Source organism: Chironomus tepperi, unplaced genomic scaffold (genome assembly GCF_022539635.2).
Source record: "Chironomus tepperi strain 1889 unplaced genomic scaffold, CSIRO-AGI_Ctep_v1 contig_82, whole genome shotgun sequence".
Classification (NCBI taxonomy): domain Eukaryota; kingdom Metazoa; phylum Arthropoda; class Insecta; order Diptera; family Chironomidae; genus Chironomus; species Chironomus tepperi.
The window spans coordinates 537,310-560,792 of record NW_027226204.1 but is presented as its reverse complement, the minus strand read 5'-3'; the positions used below and the strand labels follow the sequence as shown (position 1 = coordinate 560,792).

The following is a 23,483-nucleotide window of genomic DNA, read 5'->3' as shown; positions in this document are numbered from 1 at the left end:
GAGCTGGGGTAAGGGGTTCCATAGATTTCAAATTGAGACTGGTCTGATGAAGACTGTCTTCTAACTTGTGGTGATGGGGTAGAATGGAATTTGGGGTTTTGGGTCATATGTAGACGAATCTGCAAGTGCGAGAGTAAAGCCACAGTGGTCGAGTGGCTAATCAACTGAATGAAAATCAGTATTCCATCTCTTTATGAGGATGTGTGTTCGATTCTCACAAGAAGTTACTATCTCATTGCTAGCAACGTCCTAGTTGACTACGTTGTGCTCCTCAGGAGTGTTATTGATATGACAATGCACAGCATTACAAGATGCTCACGACATTATGCAACTCTACATCCAATTCAAACCAATAATCCCTTACCTTCTCATTTTGATATGCAGTCACAGCTATGAATTCAGTTTCCTTAAAAACATATGTTCGAAAAGTTGAATACGGCAATTTGAGGATGTCGGTGGTTCGGACTAGATGAAATCTAGGTTGATATTTGTGCATTGAGTTCAGAATTGTCTGTAAATAGATAGAAATAAAAGAGATGAACAGATTAGTTAATGAGTCTTTAAAAAATATTCGAGAAAGACTTTTTTTTTCGCCAGTACATAAATCTTTTCAATTTTAATAGTCTGGAGGAGCCAGCATAAAGTCGTCTGGCGACCAACTGTTAATATGGCGGCAATAATAAAGTCTACGCACAAAATGAAGAGAATATGTTAATTGATTCTAACTCGGTGAGGTCAAAAAAATTTAACTTTCCCATAAAAATCAATAACAAATTTCTCAGTTCCTCGATTAATTTTCGCTGATTTCTTGTGTTTCATTCATTCATAGAAGTTTAAGATATAGAAATTTATCAAGCAATAATGTTAATGAGTATTCAAAAAAAATGAGAATGACCTTCACATATTTAATGGACCTCCACAAGGAAAACAAACGATTAACATAAATGATGATGACTCTTGCTGTGCTTTTTATTTTTGTTTTATTCTTTGTCGATGCCCAATATACCTTTTGGAAATGGACTGTGAGATTATTTTTTTTTGTTCGTCTTATACCTTAAGTCCAATATTATTCATCAATATACATAAAAAGAAGATCTCAAATCACACACAAAAGTCAATTTACATAAAATTTCTCTTTTAGCGTCTTAAGAAATTAATTAATGAATCGTCAATGTATTTTTTTTTTTTGTTTTTTGGATGAGATCGATCTGGATTAAGGCAGGGTTGGTGTGATTGACATGTTTTGGGGATTTTAGGAGGTATTTTGAAGTTAAGAATGAAATTTATTAGAGAGATTGAAGCAAATTTGGAAGATATTCATGTTAACTAAGCGTAAAGCCATCAAAAGCTTTAAATTGGAACGAAAAATGCTTAAAAATGATAAATTCAAAATTAACGGTTTTCTAAAATTAGAAATTTCGTTGATTATTCAAAAAATGTTCGTTTAATTTGAAATAAATTCGTTTTTTTTCGTCAAAATTCAAATAATTCGTTAAAATTTCCGAAATATCCTTCAAAATTCAAATCAAAAGCCGTTAAAAAACCTTGACAAAGCTTTTGAATTTTTCAAAACTAAAAAATCCGTTAAATTTAAAAACTGCTAAATTCCCAACTCCGACATCTTTCCAGAACTCATCTTTATTTCATTAAGTCAGATTTCGACTTTTTGTTTTAAAAGACACACAGAATCATCATCATCTACTTCCTTTTGTCATAAAGAGTCTCGATACATGCATGAAACTAGCACCCATGAAGCTTATTTTTTATAAATAATTCTTCTTCTTTTGTCGTCTTATTGCATGAAAGTGTTGCTTTAGAATTTCAATGAATGTCCACTTGAATAATTAAAAATAAAAGAGTCTCAGCTTTTTGTGTGTGTTGCTGTTGATGCTTCATAAAAAGACTTACAAAAAAAAATAAAAAGATGAATAGATGTAGATAATAAGAATGTGAATCGCGCGAATGATATACTCCATGAATAATAAAGTGTTTATAATATTTCTCCGTTTTGAATAATTAATTAGTCTTCCTTCTCTCTTCCACGACTCTTGTTTTTTGCCTGCTTGGGCATTTTTTTGCTGTGCCTTTTTGAGTGATTTGTTTGGTATAAAAAAAAACTATACATACTGTATGAGTTGAGCGATGAGATTTTAATTTGAATTGTTTGCCGTCTTAATAAGCCAAGATTCTCGTGAAACAGACTTCTTCTTCTGGGCGGTCTAGTTTACACTTTGGATAATTTAGTGAGGAATTTTTGTAGGGGGATTTAAGATTTGTTGAGATTAGAATGAGGTGGAATTAGTTTGTGAGGTGTCTAAGTGGTCTGAATTTTTTAAGTTTTATTGTGGGGATTGTTTGAAATTGAATTTTAAATTTGGGTAAGAATTTTTATTGTTGAAGCTTAAATAAGAAGTTTTGTCATAATTTCAAATGAGAAAATTTGAGTTTTATCAATAAATTTGGTAAATGCGAAGGTTCAAATCCTAGATTTTAATAAACCTTATGATATAAATATTTTAAATATAATTGGGTTTTGAGATTAAATTTTTTGTCCATTTTTTTAGTTTTGATTACAAAGATGAAGTTTATGGATGTAATTTCCTCAAGTGAACTAAAATAAAGCATCAAATTTCGATCAAACAGGAAACACATTTACCTACATTTATGGACCTCAAAAATTTAAAATCATTCAAATTCAGAAAAGCCGTTACATTTTGAATGTCCAAAAATACATATTTAACATTTTCTAGGCTTAAAGTCAAATATTATTTGACCAACTCAAGAACTCTTAAAGAGAGACTGTTGATAAAGACATGGAAGCATTTCGTTTAGGAAATGGACCAGGGACACCCAACAATAGAGCCAATAGAACAATTTTTGCCCGATCAGGATGATCTTTACAACCAGCAAAGTAAGAAAAATCAAATTTTTCCAAGCTGTCTTTTACAGACACCAGTCAACATCAGTTGACGTGAAATTCATCACATCATCCAAATCAATCCACAAAGTCAAATATTTCCCATCATCATCAACCAAAAACCTTAAATCAAAAATCAATATTTAAGAATCAATTCTGAATGATATTAATAAAGCAAAAAAAGAAGAGTTTTGATCTTTAAATTAAAACAACAGATGAAAAAGAGAAAAGAATTTAATATTCTTAAATCAGGTTCTCGCTCTTATTTTAAACGCTCATCCACATCATTTAAACACTGAAAATTTGTGTATTAATTACCTCCGAAGAAATACACATTTTTAAGGCTCCTCATTTTTATTATTTTTCCGAAAACGCATTAAAACTGAGGAGATATATAAACGAGACCACCATGACTTTGCCTCTCCATTTCTCTTACACCGATTATCTATCTTATTCACTCGATTCAATCGTTTTGCCGCAACAACTTCTCTTTTTTTTCAGTAAACACTCAAGTTATTGGCATAAAGAAAATTATAATTACACACAGAGACTGCTTTTGCTGCTGCATATTGGCTAGGCTATAACTATCTCATTTTGAAGCATTTAAATGTAATTATCGGCAACAAGTTTGTGTGACTTCTTTATTTATATATATATTTTTTTAAATGGAGTCACCATATCTCCGTGGGGTAAATATTAATATTACCAATCAATGAAGCTTGCATAAATGCATAACTATTTTGAGAGTGGCAAAATGATGACCACGTTGGTGGTCGACAGTCGAGCAAAAAATGTAATTAGATGAGAAAATAATTCCAATGAAAAGCCGAGAGGTCTTCATATATGCATTGAATATGATTATGTCTGCAAATTGGTTGAATTTTCTTTTTTTTTTGTAATTTATGCTGCTCGCCATTTTTTTCCTCATCCAATTTTCAATTGAGTAATTGATTATTAGCATTCAATAGGAATTGATGAATTTTCTCGCATTCAATTGAATTCAATCATTTCAGCCACTTGGTGGTCAACAGTAACAGGAAAGGAAGAAGTAATTTATTTCAATAAAACTAGTCGTTATTCTTGAATGAGTAAGCAGTACGCATTAATCATTGAGAAATTGCTGTTTTTGGGAATGACAGGTTAAAGCTTTTTTGAGATTCGAACTTAAGAATTGCAACCAAAAATTGTCAACTGCTAAAAAAATTTCAAAATGGCGACCAAAAAATTTATTTTCCCACCTCAAAAAGTTTAAACAACTTTATTAAGCCTAGACGCCAAACTTCCCAAACTTAACAGACTCATTAAAATTAACAAAATGGCAAGAAACTAATAAATGTATTCATGAGAAGTCAAAACACTCGGTTTATTAGATCTCTAGCCTGTTGAACTAGCCGAGTCATAAAATTCATTGAAAATTTTTTGGCACACAACAAAAACAACCTCCCATCATCAATGTTTAGGCTTTCTATCGATCACAACTTTTACACACGAAATGTAAGAATAACAATAAAAAACAATAATAATAGCAATAAAAAGAAGAAAAAAAGGCTTGATGATGAGATTCATGAGTAAAAAAAGAAACTGTTATTACTTCATTTGCATAATTATTGTTCCATTAATATTTTGATTTTGTTCTTTTTATTTTTTATTTCGGGGCCAGAAAGCGAGAAGAAGAGGAAAAAAATAAATTAATGAAAATCTCTTCTTCGTGTTGGGCTGTTTTCTGTGCGGGAATCTTTGCTTTCTTCTTTTTGTTGCCTTTCTCGTGGGTTATAAAAGATTCATTCTCAATATTGACCCCAACGATTTGTATGCAAATTTGTTGGCTTTTTTTGTTCAATTTTGCCTTGGTTTTATCCCGAAAAATATAAAAAAATTATATTATGAAACATATTTTAATGGATGTCGTAAAAATCTGGGAGAGCAAGGGATGGATGTTGTGAAGGACGTGATTTGAAGGTTGTCACTTTTCTGTAAAGGCTTTAAAATTAGTCAAAAAATATCAAAACTTGGAATTTTATCTGAATTTGAAAGTTCAAAATTTAACGGTTTTCAAAAATTCAAATTTCATGTTTGGGAAGAATTTAAAATAAAGTCAAAATCAACTAAGGATCTGAGTTTAATATCTTCAAAAATCGAACTTTATTGCCTTTAAAATTCAAAATTGAAAGCTTTTCAAAATTTTAAATTTTAACGTATTTTAAAAATTTAAATTTCAAAATTGTTAAATATTCAAAATTTATTCAATTAAAATGATTTAGACACTCTAATAAATACTCAAGAATCATTGACCCGACACCAAACATTCATCCACATTATATAGTGTTAATGCTCTCAATGACTTTATAAACATAACCTCAAAAAATGAATAAAATTTAATTAAAGAATTTTGAAAATTTACAACCATTCCATTTGCATATTAAAAAATCTTTAATATATTTTATTATAATTAACTTCAATAGCCTTTATGGCGCTTAAAATGCAGTCCATAAATTTTTATTTATTTTAACTGCGTTACTTTCCCTTGGAAAAGCTCATATCCATTGAAAAAATAGTAATAATGAAGAAATTTTGTGAGTGTTAAAACAACCTGTTTCCATTAATTGTCATATATTCATTTTTCCCATATATTTGCCTTTTTTATATCATCTTTTTCATTTCATGATATAAATTTTAATTCATCTATAAATCAAAAAAACAAAAAAAAAAAGAGAACAGATAGTAACTTAATGGTCTAGTCTTTCAACAACTCTTTTCTTATGAAAATTTATATATAAAAAGTTATGAATATGTAATGGCAATAATATCCGCAACCAAGAGAATAGAATAAAATAATAATTTTGTGGGGCGATTAAGAAAGACACAGGCAGGCAGGCACACACCGGCACAAGATGATAGACAAAAAAAATATCATTTCAAGCTCTCTTTTTCATATAATTGGATTATAAATATTATTTTTTCGACACTTTCCATAGAAACGAAATAAAAAAAAGAAGAAGCAGCAAGAACTTGGCAAGGAGAAAAGAACTGTCAAGTTTTAGTGTTGGTTTGAACATTATTCACGCATCATGGAAGCTTAAACACAATCTTCTTTCGTTTAGACCGTCCATAAATGCTATGAGCTATACGGTTCGTTACTTTTGAAAATGAATGAGAACTTTTAATTTCTCATTCTTATTATTTCTTGCACTTCATAACGCTACTTGGTCTTTAACTTGGATATTTTGGATTAAAGTAAAATGCGGTTATGTTTACATTTTGTCTAGTGGCTTTTGAAAAAATTGAGATAGCTTGAGAATAATAGAAGTTGTGGGTTTTATATTTGAGAATATTGTGCTTGCCACTTTTTTGAATGAGAATTCGAAGGGTTTTTGAGATAATATTGAGTTATTTTGGAGAAAAATGCAAAAAACTTTTCGAGGTGGAGGAAATTTTCGAAACCAAAATTTTTGAATTCTTAAAAACCGTTAAAATTTTGAAATTTCAACTGACAGTTAAGACATCATTTTGAAGACGCTTTAAGTCACCAGAACTCAACCATCAACTCAACTTCCTTTACTACCTTTTCTCCATTTCCTAACAACTTCTAACTATCTTACTTACAAGTCGTTGAGGAAATCTAATGCTTTTTTAATTAATTTTTATTACAACTGTGAAGTCTTATTGAATTAAATAATCATAATCTCTTTAATAAAGTCTCGTCCCTTTAATATAAACAGATTTAAAATGCCATGAAGTCCAGCGTTAATTTGTAAATAAAAGGCTTAAAGTCACTCCGAGTTTAAATTTGTGACAAACAATGTCAATTAATCATTTTAAATTTTTTTTTATTTAATTGATTTAGGTTCTGTTTCTTTATTTTCGCTGTTATTCTCATTTCACATCCAATTAGCATATTCAACACAATATTTTCATTTTGTGTCAGCAACAGCAGTTGATTTAACGGTTAGTTAAGTTGCCGTTGCATATAAATATCTTTTATTTTTTTTGTTCGAAATCCGAGTCATCTCCATGATGACGATCGGTGATTTAATAGAGAGATATCTATGTCACCTTTAATGACAATAAATGCAAATACTAAAAACATTAATTGGATGATGCTCTATAATGATCAATATAAAAATTATTGTTTTACAGCTTTCCAAAAAAGAAAATAAAAGCATATAAAGGCAGTAAAGTGGTCAGCATTATTGACATTTTTGAATATCGGGTCTTATTACTTGAATCAAGAGCTACGGCGCATTTATGAGATGTTAATAAAATTTCAAATTTTAACGGATTTTTGGAATTCAAAATTTCAACGGTTTTCTGAAATTTAAATTTTTAACGGCTTTCTAAAATTCAAAATTATAACGGTTTTTTGAAATTCAAATTGTAAATGCACATTTAAGAGACAAACCAAAATGCATACAGACTGCTCGTCAGCTAAACAAAGCTAAGGCTTAAAAATCATCTTAAAAATCTCAGTCCATCACCCAAAAAATATCGAATGTAAATAAAGTGTGAGAAACATCTTTCCCAAGCTGTTGATCTATAATAAAAATGAGCCCATAAAACTTGTCAACTCATCATTCGGCAAAGACGAAAGAGATGCTTGTAAATAAAAGAAGCAGTAGTTTATTCATCGGCAGCAGGTTTTTTTTATCAGTATCTTGGTGTTCTTTTCTTTCCTACCTCATTGATATCTTCTACACTTTTTTCACTTCACGTCGTTCTTTCACTCGACAAAATCGATTCAGAGGTTTTGAAAAAAGAGGAATTAATTTTGTTGGAAGTGATATAAATTTTGAATCTTATTGCTTACGGAATGCTTTATAAAAATTTCTTAATGAAAAATTTTACTTTGTAGCTTCCTCTTGTGAATTTTAGTATATTCTGCGTGACGGGATTATGAAGTAATATTTGAAGGAATCGAGTCATTTTGAAGAGATTCAAGTCGTTCTTAGGAGATTCAAGTAATTTTTAGAAATTATTATTTACTGAAAATACAGCTTCATGAACGCATTGAAGGTATTGAAGGTTAAATTGGTAATTTTTGCCAAGAAAAATTAAAATTGGAATATGGACTGAGGTCTGTAATTAAATCAGATTAAGCTGTTGTAATTGCTTTTTCAATATTCAATTGGCAATATTATCAGATTTCATAAGACTTAAGCAACATTGTAGCGAAAAGATAACTTTTTCTGTGATAATTTGTATATTTTTATGTTTTGCAAAGCTTACAAGTCATTTGCCGTTTTTTAACCATTAAGTAAAGATGCTTGCCACTTTTTTAAACGAGAATCCGCTAAGTTTTTGAAATAATATTGAGTATTTGTGGAAATAAATGCAAAAAACTTTTCGAGGTGGAGAAATTTTTTCGAAATTAAATTTTGAAATTTAAAAAACCGTTATAAATTTTGAAATTTATTTTACAATTTTTGATTATTTTGCTGAGTTTTTAATTCAAACAATTCTGTTGATTTTAGAGCATTGATAACGAGATCAGCATCCAAAAGTCCACAATAATCATCCAAAGTATGACTCAACCAACCAAATCACATGACAACACAAACACTTGACAATATAATTCACATCCTCAAGTCTTCAAAGGTCTTCCGTGACAAAAATCAATAATATCAAAGCATTAAGCCGCTCATTGATACAATAAAAATTTCAATAATACCTTCATCACTACAAAACAGCTACCATATAATCCCCAATTTAAACTAAACCCACAAAAATCCTATCAAACAATTTTCACTTAATTTTTTTGGTTTTTTTCAAACCTCTGAATATATTTTTTTTAATTTTATTTCCACCTTATCTCATTCACGCTGATGGCTTTGACTCTTTCTTCTCTTTATGTTCATTTATTTACTTTTCGTCTTATGAAATGCCATCATAAAGAGCTAAAGGAATATTCAACATTGGAAGCTTCTTTTCATATGATGATAAAAAAAAAGAGTAGCAGCATCAAAGAGATCAAGAATGTAAAAGATCTGATGTAGGTGAAGTCTTCATGTGATGAAAACATGAAATTAAAAAAAAAAGAGTCGTGTGATAAAACTTCTTCAAGTCATTAATGTGTTTCAATTCAGCTTCCAGAAATGGAATGGGATTTTTGAACGTAAAGGAGATTGAATTGGGGGTGAGCAGGAATGACGTCACATGTAGGTCACTCCTTATTTCCTTGGTATATAAGCAAAAGTAAGTACTTCAAGTTCGAACTTTTTCGAATTCGAATTTAATTTCGAAATTTTGTCCGAAAATTTAAATTTGAAATGACCGTTAAACAAAAATTTAAATTTTTAACTGTAAATTTAAATTCAAATGTTTGAATAGTCAATAATGTGATGATTTCAAACTCAATCAAGGACAGGGCGGCCTTAAAACCCATTTTTAAATAGACATCACTTCCAAACAACCCCCAAAAAAAAGATGAGAATATGTGGCCCTCATTTTAATTTTTTAAAAATTCAATCCATTAACAAACGATATAAAAAAACACTTTCTTATTATGCGCGGGTTATATTTCTTCTCCTTAATTTTATCTCATTAGTTTCTTTTTGTCTTCCACATTTCACAAAGAGTTATCGCTTAAAACAGCAGCTACTGTTTACATTAAAAGCAAATATTTGTAAAAAATTTTCATAATATAGATTTCTGTCCGTATATTCATTTATGGAAGCTGAAAAGGAGCGCGGTAAATTACTTTTGGTGTGATATGTCTATACCTTAAGTAGTATGAATGTATACACCTGTGTGTGCTCTTAGCTCGCTTTTTTTTATCGAAAATAAATTTCCGGCTTTGTGGAATCTCTTTTTTACCTTATTTTATATTTTTAATTCTTTTAAATGACTCCAAAATATATTTCTCTTTACATTTGCCACCGACGACGAATTTTTTTTAGCTTGTTTTTTAAGTGGTGGCATCACTTTGGGGTAAGGTCAGATAAGGAAATTGATTAAGATATGGATAATGCAATGGATGTTAAGCTGGACAACTTAAATGGTCATTCCAAGCTTCTTTTAATGATTCTGTAAATAACTGCCAAATGAAATTTGAATTTTTGAATATTTTTTGGCCGTTATTTTCGAAAATTTAATTTTCAAATATTTTTTGACCGTTATTTTTAAATTTAACTTCCCAATATCTTTTGACCATTATTTCGAATTTAATTTTCAAATATATTTTGACCGTTAAATTTTAAAATCCTTAACTTCCATACAAACCCAAAATGCGCTTCCTTATGCCACAACAGAGATTCTTGTCACCCGAATTTTCACTTTAATTTAAATTATTCTTTATCATTAACATTTTGTCAATCTATCCATCTCTGCTAATGCTCTCAAAACACGTTATAATGTTTAACAATCGCAAACTTTCTGCACTGTGTACAATCGTGAATTTATAAATATTCTCTCAAATATCAGAAATAAAGTTTGAAGCTTGTGCAAATATTAAATGATATGAAGGTGATTTATTCAAGGTTACATGTCAAGTCACATTTTGATTAATTTCGATTTTTATTGCTTCTTAAAACACGAAATTCGAATTCGTCTGATTTGTAGCGGTATTAATATCACATCACATGCTCTCTATGTACAACATGTTCATTTTTCTGTTTTGTTGATTGTCTTCCTGTCTGTATGTCAATACGAATTTATCATTTAAAAAAATTTTGTTTAACAACATGACGAAGATTTGATTTGAATTTTTTGGATTTGAGTAATGTAGCTGAAGAAATGAAACAAATTGAGGCATGTTGTAGTGACTTTGAGCTGGTTAATGAACAACTTGCTTGAATTTGATTTGGATTTGGATATTGATAGGAGTTTTAATTAGTTTTGAAGAGATTTTGTAGGTAATTTTGAGATTTAAGTTGGGAATTTGCAGGGAGTTGCACTAAGTTGCTGTAGAGCTCAATTGAACAAATCAGCAAGAATGGAGTTCATGTTCAGAAACTTGACTCTGATCGGGTTCAAATCCCAAATCATCTATTGCATTATATTCGAATCCCATCCTACATCTTAAGATCAGGTTCAAATCCCACAAAATTGGTCGAATCTGGTTTGAATCACACACAGCATCAATGGAATCAGGTTCGAATCTCACAAAATCTTTGGATCAGGCTTAAATTCGATATATTATGAATCTGGTTCGGATCTTACAGCTTACTAACAAAGTGTTTTGGACACTTCTCCATCTCCTTCCTATCAATTATGCTATTATCCAGCAATTATCACAAACACGACATACCTCTCAACCATCCACATCCCTTTCCTCAACTGATTACTTGCTGATTACTTTCATTCACAATTTCCCCAACAAAGAAACTCACAACATTTACATCATCTCCAACTAATTACCCAGTTTTTTATTAAGTGACAGATTACAAATATGCACAACATGAAGTGCGCAATTCCAATATTAATTAATGCATAGACGACTAAAAATGATAACAGAGGTGACAAGCTACGATGCAATGTTTATGCATTGAGTGAAAAAAAAATATTTATATTCACAGTTATTGCCTTGGGTCTCTCTAGTTGATAAAGTTATTACTGACTTGATATTTTTTTATGGACTGTCTTTAAAGTGCTTATTTTCTATCATAAATGTTATTGTTGGATGATGAATTTATGGATGTGGTGTTGAAGGGAGAGATGTTTTGAGGTATTGTTGTGGATTTTTGGTGGAATAGGATTGAGATAAGGGGGTCTATGGTTTGGATTAATGAGAATTGGATGAGATATTGGGGGGTTAATGCTTTCTAAGCATCTAAGCTTTTTCTTAAAAATTGGGATGTAAGATGATGGGGGTCCATGCTTTGGATAATATTTTCGACAATTATTCAAACGAAGGACCCCCAAAAATTTTGAAATTATGCTTCATGAGTGTCCAAACCCTCCAAAAAACCTCATCAACACCGTAGAGTCTGCGTAATATCCGATATCATAATACAATTTCCAGATTACATCTTCACCACACTGACACAATTCGTACAGCACAGAAAAGAGTCTCGTCATTCTCATAACGTAATTCAATTTCATAACACAAAGCACATGTTGGAAACACCTAATTATTTTCATATCCACTTTCTCTTATCTGTAAAATCTCTGAATTTCATAATTTTTAATGTCCATCTTGATTCCATTTTTTGAAGTTAATCAAAAAAATTTTTTTTCGGTTGCTCATCATCCGTCATCCGAAAGAATTCTTGATTAATTAACAAAAGAAGGAAAATAATAAAAAGGTTATAATCTGCTCGGTTTTGTGGTTATAATGGATGGAATGTAAGACGATATGAAAAAAGGGTAGACCAAAGATATATATAAAATATTTATCTACATACAGTGGCATCAAGCGAGACTCCAAAATGGTACTAATTATCTTTTATGCAACGCCAATCGAGACATAATAAATTCATGTCTCCTGTCCTCTATTTCTTTGTAAAACACAAAAATATACAAGCTCAACAATAACTTTGTCTTTTTTTATTCATTCTTCTCGTTTCTTGTGGTCCACCGCGAAATAAAAGGAATTGAATAAAGACAAACACAGAATCAAGGCACAAGAATAAAAAAAACAGCAAGATGACATTGCGAGATTATTTTTGTTGAAAAATTTTGCAATTTTTACTGATTCTTCTTTTCTCATTATCAAATAATCATTGTGGCTCTTAAATTTTGAATTCGTCGCAATATTTTCTTATATCTGGATTCCTCTTTACTTCTTTCTTTTTTTTAGGCATTTTTTTAGGCACAAACCGAAAATGTTTCATCATAAATATATTTACTTTTTTTTGTTTCTGGTTAAAATGTGACAATAAATACATTTTTACTCTGTTGATAGTTTGGACTATCTCGAAAAATTTAATATATATCGATAAATGCCTTGTTGCTGCTGTCATCGGCGGCCGCAAGCACACGAGAATTTTTTGAAAATAAAAAAAGTGAAAGAAATTTTGGGAATGTTGGATGATTTGGAGGGATTTAGGCGCAGTTTTGTGGAAACAATTAAGTTTTTTGAAATTTTAAATATTTAACGGCTTTTTGAAATTCAAATTTTAGAAGATTTCAAGTTCAACATTCAAATCTTAACGGATTCTTCAAGTTCAAAATTCAAATCTAAACGGTTTTTTAAAGTTCAAAACTCGAAAGTTTTTAAAAATTCAAATTTTAACAATTTTTTAGTTCAAAATTGAACGGTTTTTTGAACTTCAAACCTTAAAAGGTCTCTAACTATGAAATTTAAAGCCATTTAAATGAGTTATTCAATTTATGATGATTAAGTTTGATTAAGTATGTCTCCAATCCCCAGACATCTCAACATACCAACCACAAACTGCATTATTATGCTACCCATCACCCAAATATACGCTAACAAAATAAAAAGAAGTCCGATCGAGGCTTAAAACAAAAGAAACATTCTGTCCTACAATGGAACGATCAACATAAATTTTCGTGGCTGGCGCCGTATTCTGGATGAAATATTTTTTTATATATTCACTGTGTGTCCATCTAGAATAGTGAAATGAAGGAAACAGAGTGAGTGAGAGAGATGGAAAACATAAAAAAAATTATAATATGCTGAATGGGGAACAAAAATGCGCATCTCACATCTCATATCATGTCTTTTCGTTCAGAGTCAACTAACTATATCCCACAATTTTTTTTTACTTCTTATTCCACTTGTGTGTTGCTTTTTTGGTGCTCTTTGTGCGCCTTCGATTAAATGGCTGGTATAATGTAAACGATTTCTTATAAAACAAATATGCGAACGACAACGTAAAGAAAATTGGTAGAAGAATTAAGAGAAAAAAATAAAGAATAAAAAGAGCTGATCGCTTTTTAGTGTGCTTGGAGCCCTCCTATTGTGATCTGCACAGGTATAAATACAATACATAAATTTATTTAAATTTAATATTGGTTAAACATAAAAAAAGAAGGGTGAAAGAGAGGAGAAAACTATTCTAAATAGCCTCGACAGTAACATTGTTAATTGATTTCGTGTTGTGTGTGGAGCAGCGCAAAAGCGCCGTTTCATGTATAAGTCGCGCACATATTATTATTATTATGGTGAGGTCGATCGGTATAGTGGCGCTATAATGCCAAATACACAACACACTGTGAGAGTTTTTTAAGCAGCAAACATTAAAAAGAATGAAAATGAAAAGAAATGAAAAGAAACCCGTGGACGGGACAAGACACAAAAAAAAAAAATAAGCAGTAAGATTAATGAATTCATTTCTCTTGTTCGAATTTACAGCATTAATGCTGCGTATGGATGACTATTATGTCGCCCTAGAATTTAATGATTTATTTCATTAGTCAATTCCTAAATACACCTCTTAATAATTCCTATGTTGCAGGCAACAGAAACAAAAGAGAAATAATACATAAAATATATGTATACGATAACGAGGAATCGTTTAAGCAATAACAAGGATCCTTACAAATGAATTTTATGTTGATTCAATCTTATCTTTTTTTCTTTTGTTTTCTCGCTCGTTTGCCATCGCCAAAAGTCGCTATGTCAGGTAAAAACTCTTCTTTCTGTTCCCTTTTGTCGCAACATTGAATTTATATGAAGGAACTGAAATCTTTCATAGACAATTTGTTTTATTAATGCACCCCTCGACATTTATTTTTTTATGTGCCCATTCCTACTGAATGATGTTATTTCACTTGTAGGACAAAACGGAAATAAAGTTATCAAAAGCTACTAATGAGGGGTGTCCCTTTCATCATCGTCATCTCCTTCTTTGTACTCAATTATCGCGTGATTCTTACAATAAATGATGATCATTTACATTATTTTTGGAATCATTTTTTTTGGAACCTGTTTGTTATTTTTGAAGTGGTGGATGGAATTGAATTTTTAAGATTTAATGGGTTTGTTTAGCTTCTGTGTGGTCATGATTGCAGGTTAGGGAATGGGAATTGTAGAGTAATTTGCAATTCTGATTGGAAATCTGGATAATTTGTTTGTGATTTTGAGAATTTTTCTCACTTGGGGGATTTATTAGTGAACATATTCGTGAGGTCAGTGCTACTGTATGGCTGTGAGACATGACTTTTGACTAGCAAAGTCAAGCTTAAGCTTCAAGTTTACGTTAATAGCTGTCATAGAATAATTCTCAAGATTTGGATAAATAGGAATCCAGACGAATGGCTTTCAAATGAGAAGCTTCTGAAAAAAGCAGGCCAGTAAGTCATCAATAGGTAGATAAGCCTGGATAGGATATACAATTCGAAAAATGAATGCCATGTCTTTGCTGGGATAGTTTCAATAGTTTGTTTCACCGCTCTTGGTTAGAATCCGCAAGGGAAACGGCGAGCAGGAACTTCAAAAGCTACTCGGCCGCAGTATGCCAAGCTACTTGGTGAACGATCCTCAGCTCAATATGTTGATAAAGAACTTGTACAAACTAAGTGACATAGTCAGAAGGAAAGCGTTTTGTTGTAATCTAAACTCCAAATAGTAACATGGTTACAGTAAGTAAGTAAATAAGCGATGTCTGAATTTTGTACATTTTCTACGTTGTATGAATTAAGCATTGAACCCAAGAAGAAAGGAATGAATGAAATGGTACTGAAGTTTCTAACAATTAAGAAAGCATTCAGATTTAAGCGCCACTCTCAATTTTCAAGCATCAATCTCTCCTTTCTCCAAAATCACTTCCAACACCAAAAGCCCATTGACACCAACCCAAACAAAAAAAAAAGTACAAACAAGTTGAACAACATTTTTAGCACAATTTCCTTTTGATATCTCCTCAACTTTTTTTTTTACTCTATTTCTTCTTGCCACAAAGAATTTTTCTGCAATTCAACATTCCATTCAATCTTTTTTGGCTGCCAAAAAATTTTTCCGATTCATGTGCCACCGAATCCGTACACACTCAAAACACAAGAGCGAGAGAAATAAGAGCCACGAGAAGAATGGACCAAAAAGAAGAGGAAAGAAGTAAAAAAAACAAAACGAAATGTCTTTACTGTCACTTTTTATCATTTTATTGACATGAAGAGAAATAAGACTGAAATCTACCGAATTGGAATCGTCTGGATTACCATGTCATGTTATTACCCGCTGTTACCAAAAAAAAAAAAATAATACAAGCATTCATAAAACATTCTTGTGTTTGTTGTTGTTGGTGCTTGATGAACATGCCATTTGAAGTGGAGCCAAAATAGAAGCATCAAAAAAAGGAGAAGAACAGAAATCAAGAAAAATGAGAATTTTTTGTTCCGGAATTATATTTAAGTCGTCGCTCGTAAAAAGAGAGAAGAAAGGAGAACATCACGAAGTGATCTAAAAAGTCGTTTATTGATTTTATATTCTTCTAAACATTTATGATGTGGAGATGAGATATAAATGAGAAAAATATTAAGGTTGCGTCACTATGGTGCTGTGACTTGTGGGAAATATTCATTAGTTAAGCATTAGAGCAGCCAATTGACCCTTTTTAATTGTTAGATTATGCATAAATTTCTAATACCTGGAGGTCCTGGTGCTGCTCCTGATTATGATTTTGGTGATAATATGAAGCAGCGATATATCCAGGCACAAAAAACTGTAAATATTTTTTATCATTTTTCACAAAAGTTTTCAATTTAATTAGGATTAGTCTCAACTTGCTTTAAATGGTCAGATGATGGTTTTTAGGAATTTTTTCGACTCTTATTTACGTATTACATAACTCAAGAAAATTAGTGCCTTAATCCTCATTACCTATTTCATAAGATTTATATGGTGCCTAAGATCCCTCCCCGTTTGTGTGTTTTGCAGTTAAGGGGAAAATCTGGTCTGTTTACTCACAAATTCTTTCAAAATTTAGATACAATTGTAACGAGGTTTAAAGCTATCCCAAAATGTACTCATTATAGAAAAGACGAGAAGCAAGATTCAAGTCCTAAAAGACAAAAAGACCACTTTTAGGTACCATAGTGGTATTTCTGTACCATAAAATAATGCTCTTTGTCTGTTAGATGCTGAAGAACATGCTTTCATGGTACAAAAATACTAATTCGATACCTAAAAGCTGTATTTTTGCCTGTTAGGGCAAGTTAGCGTGAATCTGGTGATAAGCTAGATTTCAACGAATCTGACCTCAAACCAGAGTCATGATAACCAAGTTTAAATGGTCTATGTTATGTGCTTTCTAGGGATGTTCTTAAGTAGAACAAATTAGCCAAAAGAAGACATGCAGTACTTATAAGGACTCCACTTGGTCTCTTGAAGCCCCGATCTCTATGTAACTTCCAAAATGATTTCAAGTGATTTCAAATGCTTTGTGAAACCCAAAAATGTGCCTGAGTTTTCATATAGCTGTCTGTGGATAGGTACCTAGTTGTTTCATGGTAAATCAGTAGTTAACAAGTCTGTATGAAACCATTTAATATTGTAAAATTCTGCAACAATTTTGCATCATTTCTATCAAATTTCATCACATTCCTGAATTGATTGAGCAGAAAAATTGTAACAAAATTTCCTTAGAAAATAACAGAAGCAGTTCCTCAATATACGAGCCTCGACATCATAAAAAAATAATTCAATTTTCTAAACCATGCGAGTGAAAACTCCTTTGACATATAAATAACATTAATTTTTCATTTCATTTCTGTCATTTTTAGAGCATTCGTCAGGAAAGTATTATAAGAATGTGCCCTTTTTCATATCAACAAATACAAAAAAATTGTATAAATTAATCATATTCTATTGCAAAAAGCATGCGAATCGATTTGTAACATATTTTTACGTACATCCAGTGTCGTCGTATTTTGTCAATTTTTATGTTTCAATATTTATCATATCCACTACACCACTGTGTCTCAATTTCATTTCATATTTGCTTGTTGACTTGGTGAGATGGATCAAAGACATAATAATAATAATAATAATAATAAAAAGCACACAGAGAGAAATTCAAGAATATTATCCAAAAACTTTCAGACTCTTTTTTTTGCATTTCAAGCGACTGGCGCCTGCTCGAATAAAAAAAAAAGAATTTTTTTCACCTCTCTTTTTCACCCAAACGGCGTTTTGGAAATCGTGATGGAGTTTAAATATATACAGTGAGGTCTTTGATACAATTTTTTATATTGCTTATAAGAAGGAAAAATTTTACTTGCAAATGGCGCTTAACGATAGAATGTGTCATGATATGTGGAAATTTAAATTATATTATTACAAAAAAAAGGGAAAAGAAAGCCACAAGAAATTAAGAATTTTTTTATGGTCGACTTTTTTTTTGTGTCATGAAAATATTAAGACATGTGGTCATAAAACTTATAAGCTTTAATGAACTTAATTTTTTTGTTGTTGTTAATAAAATACTTACAGAACAATGTGCTGCTTGTGATCCCTAGAACAAGATTGAGAAGGTTTTTCATTTAAAAAGTTATTTTTTTTTTTGGAAAATTTGACAAAAATTTGAAATTAATTTTTTTTCAATCACAAGCTTTCGTAAAATTGTCGCCAAATATAAAATTCAATTAGAAATTTTTTATGAGAATTTTAATTTTCTCGAATTAAATTAAAAACAATTAGATATCTTTCATAATTAATTCCTGCAAAAATTGTTAGCCATCTACAGAATTTATAATTTTTTTAAAGACCATAAATATTCAATTTTCATCACTTTTTGCGTGTTCGCAAGCTGAATCCATTCAGCACCGTACTCATTAACTTTTTTGGAACTCAATAACATAACATTGGCGAGGAATAGCTAATTATTAAGTCATTGAAACGATGATGTTGTGAAACAAAAGTACCACTACATTTCATAGACTTAAAGCTACCCGAAAAAAAAATTTATAACCTATCAAAAGTTATTGAAGCATCTAAGAATTCACATTAGATTCTATGTGAGAAATATTTTTATTATTTCTATCGTAAATGCTTTACTATCGGATTATTTCAAAGAATTTCTTAAGAATTATTTTACTTATTAACAACTAAGTTGAGTTAATTGGATATAATTTTCTGTGGAATCAGACTGATTAGCGGGAAATGTTCTCAAATTAAGTTTAGAATTGAGGTTATAATCTTGGTTTTTAGTTAATCTAAGTTTTATTTTCTTAAAGTTTTGGATTTTAAAAGGATTTTTGAGTTAATTTTAATTTAGAAAAAAAAAAAACGTTAAATTTTGAAAATTTGAATTTTTCTGCAATTTTTGATTTTTAAATGATTTTTCTTAAATTAAATTTCATATAAATTTCACATTTTTGAGTAGATTTACAAGGAAATATTTATTGAAATAGCTTTGCTCACAAAAAATTAACCAATTGCAAGTTTAAGATGTTCTCTAATATCAATAACCAAGTCAAAATTTAAAGTCGAAATCTTCAAGTGAGAACAAAAATTGTAATTTTATTAGTTTGATTGCAATTAAAGTCAAATTAAGATAAAATTGTTTAAAACGATAGCAAAATATGTAAATTACTAATTTTGGTGAACAGAATTAACTATAATAGAGTTCAAAATCGGTATTTTTATGTAACATTGAAGTTGCTTTTCCTGCATAATTTGAACTCAAGCACGATATGCAGACTTAATATTCTAAGATATTACACTTAGTTTTTACATAGAAATATCGAGTTTTAAACTATATTTTATGATTTTAGATTGATTAAAGGTTAAATTTAGAATTTACACGAATTATTTATGAATTTTTGCTGTATTGCTGCATGCATGCTGTATTTTACAAAAATAACTCATTTAAAGATTCAAAAATTCAAGAAAAATCTCCAAAAAAATTCAGAGATTTTTGATATTAGATAACTGTTCACAAAATCAGATCTTAAGAAAGCGCCGGCGCCGGGCAGGCGGAAACACAATTTTAATGCCAATAACCCGATATAGGAACAGTCTCATCGCCATTTTGCAAGAATAAATTTCAGATCCTTTTTAATGCATACATTTCCCATTTATATTAACTGTCTGGATCTCCTTGTCACAACCTAACCTCACATTTTTATCCAACAAAATCGACAGTCAACAGTAGACATAAATTTCCAAACGCCATATCTCTATTCCACAGTGATTTCTTAAAGGAATAATAAATTCTCAACTGTATATAGCATCAAGAACAATAATAATGGCGATGACAATAAGAAATAACAAGAGACAGTCAACAGTGATTGATGTTATCAAAAGAAATAAGAGAATATATATAAAAAAATTGAGAGGAAACATTTAAATGAAAAGAAAAAAAATATTCTCAAGTGTCTTTCTTTCCCCGACATCTCCAATTCCTCTCAAGTGTTCTTTATTATTTCAATTTTTATTGTCATAATAATAAAATAAGAAGGAATGACAATTTTTTTGATGAGACAGGAAATTTTCTCGCGATATGCAATAAGAAGGAGCCAATGCATATGAAACCTTAGAACATTAGATTTTTGTCCAATAGCGCATGCTTTATAAGATGGACATTTTCTTTTTATTTGCTTAGAAAATTTTACTTGACATGATGTATGCCATGACACATAATCGAGCTTTTGTTGCATATTCAGTTCTCTCATTTCCTTTCATTTTCATTCCCAACACCATCCATGTCATTCATTTATTAAGTGCAAAAATGCACGAGAGAGCCAGCATGGAGAGGAATAAAAATCGATGCATAATTGAAAAATAAAAGGGTTGGAAGGTTCTGTAGGTAAAATAAAAATGAGTGAATAATGCGAGACGAATGTGTGCATTAAAAAAAATGCATGGCGAGCATAATTACAGGCGATGAAGTGAATTTCTTTGTGCATTATAATAAGTGCAGTGAATACACAAATGTGCGCCATAATGCATTTTTTTTGTCACACATATAAGGAATAATTATAACACGACACAAAAAAAAATATGTAACGTAGAGTATGAATGATGAAGTACATCATGGTATATGCAGTTTCACGTTTATATGTGTAAATGTTCCCTTTTTGTGCGACATGGATGACATGACACGACAAAAAAAACTAATTTTTTGCACATATTTGATATTTTTGACGTATGCATGTACATACATACACATTACAAATGAAATTATGATGAGGAAAAAGTGGTTCTTATGTGTGGAATGATCATCATCAAATATATCTCGCCACACCTATATATGCATATGTACGACTATATCTGTGCATGGGAAAAGGTGGAGCGGCTAACTAACTCACACACTCTCCCTTTATATTTAAGAACATTTTTTACTTCTTCTTGATTATTTCAGTTCTTTTCTGGTCAGTTGAATCCTTTTGTTCTCTTCTTATTCGCGAGACTACATTTGCAATCTTTTACTTTTTTTTCTCATACACAAAAACGAGTTTTTTTTATTCTTTTCATTCTTCTCTTCACGAAAACTCATAAAAGAAATCTGAAATCTTTGCACATTCACGACCACACAATAAAATTATTATTTAAGATTTCATCTTGATGGGCAACTCAGAATAAAGAAAGAGAATCTTAAGGAACTAGTTTGAGAGTTTTTGACATCAGAAATTGTCAAATTGAAGCGCATTATTTTTGGTATCTTGTCAGGGATGATTTGAGAGATTTGAAGATTTCCTGAGGATTTCTTGATCTGTTAAGGTCGTACTTGTCAAAGCTACGTAATGAATGTAGTTCAAAATCAAAAGGCATGGCATAGTACATACTTGCAGATTAGGCGGAATCTACGGTTTTAGTGAAAATTGAAATTGTCCTTAGCTAAGTCGAAGATTCCTGTATTTTGTATGAACAAAAAAACAATAATTATTAAGCTAATGCAACATCAGCATGAAAAAGTGAAAAATAGAGTCGGACTTTATCTAATCCGCATCCACGTCTACTCAGGCAATCATTGCTTTTCTTAACAGGTAATGAAAGAATACTCAGTTCAACTTGTAATGTACAAACCTAGGTGACATAACCAGCAAGAGATTCATATGAAAAGCTTTCCGTTGTAACCTAAGCTTCACAGAAGAAGTTTGTAGTAAGAAAGTAAGTCAGCTGAATTAGACTTAAGATCCAGTCTTAAATTGCAAATCTCATTTCAAAGGACCAACACAAGACTCCATTTCTTAGCCATTTTGAGTTATTGCCATATTTGTATTGGATTTTCCAGCTAGGATAGGACCAGCTTTAGGTAATTTGAGGGAGGCCATGGATCACAGTTGATCTGTACGGCCATCGAAGTAAGTAAGTAAGTAAGTGAGTTCCATATGAATCCCAAGTTGCTGCCTATTTTGAACTTATATTGTTTGACAAAACAATTACCAACCATATTAAGCTAGTCAGCAATCAAAGCACAAAATCATCCAATCCCATTAAAAGCAATCAACATACCCCCATAACCCAAAATGCATCTCAAAAGCCACTCATCTAATAAAAAAGACACGACAAAAATCTTAACAAACAAAAAAAAAAATATTCATATTTAATATGAATTAATAAATTGAGTGTGGGAAACAGTGCGCGCATGTGAAATTCATTATTTTCATCACTTAAAAAAAAAGAGTTTGTTCAATTCATGCATGCGATTGTAAATGACCGGAGCATGAAGAGAAAAGGAAAAGATTTTTAATTGAATCTTTTGTGCATTTGCAGCGACACTTTATGACTTAATTGATTTGTCTCATTTTTGTGTTGCTTTATCATACAAGTCACCACATAACTTTCGCTCACCATAAATTAAAACATTTTCATACATCGTAATGTGTAATATAAAGTATAAAAAAAATGGGTAAAGTTGTTGATTATTTATTAATAATTCCTTTCATTCATTCAGCGAATGGAATGTCACTTTATGTGTAGTTACTTTACTAGTTTCAGACCGGGACAATATTGCAAATATTTATAAATTTATATGCTGAATTGAAGCATATTTTAGTCTTGTCGCTATAGTCACTGTCATATCTCTTTGTACCTTTATACTTTTTTTTTTTGTCTCATTTCATTCACTGTCGATTTAATGATTTAATTAAGACAATTTAATTGAAAATAATTATGCAACCTTCATATGTGAAAATGATTAATGTATGTCTTGTCATGTTGATCTAATTTTATGCGCATGCTAAGCTTCTCCTTCTCAGATCTCAACTGTCTAAATGCGCACACACATGGCACGTTACAATGTCTTTTAATAAGAAGTAATAGTCGATTATATAAATATATAATAATATTGTATAGTTTAGTAAGTATATTAGTAATGATAATGATCAATAAGCAGCAAGCGGATGTGCAAACTCAGCAGATATATATTGTCAATGAATTACTTAATGGAAAAGGCTTCTCAGTCTACAATCATGTTTCATTGCTTGATTATGTTGTAACAGCTTTTTATTTAATTAGGTGAGATATATTTACAATCATGTTATTTTATGCTGTGATTTTTATATTACTTTATGTAATTTTAATATATATCATGAGGATGTTGGAGTGGCTGGCGATGTGATGGATGTGAAAATTAAGTCATTTGGATGGATGGTAGATTAATGGTGGATTATATGGCCAAATTTCATGAATTTAAATTGGTTTTTGTAGTTTTCTTATAGATTTTATAAAGTTTATGCAAATTTCCGTACTCAAACCTAGATTTACAGTCTCTAGTGAATA

General features: G+C 30.6%; 1 protein-coding gene across 4 annotated transcripts in view; it reads right to left on the bottom strand.

Moving 5' to 3' along the window:
• The window catches only part of bi (T-box transcription factor bifid), a 71,845-nt gene that overhangs the window by 9,096 nt on the left and 39,266 nt on the right, over positions 1–23,483 (bottom strand). For 2 of the 4 annotated variants that reach the window (XM_070633879.1, XM_070633882.1), the window contains exons 4-5: positions 18,247–18,270; positions 365–511 (exon numbers count right to left, since the gene is read on the bottom strand). In XM_070633879.1, coding sequence (XP_070489980.1) covers positions 365–511; positions 18,247–18,270 — 171 coding nt within the window. The remainder of the gene's footprint in view (positions 1–364; positions 512–18,246; positions 18,271–23,483) is intronic. The other 2 variants (XM_070633881.1, XM_070633883.1) reach the window with 1 other exon arrangement.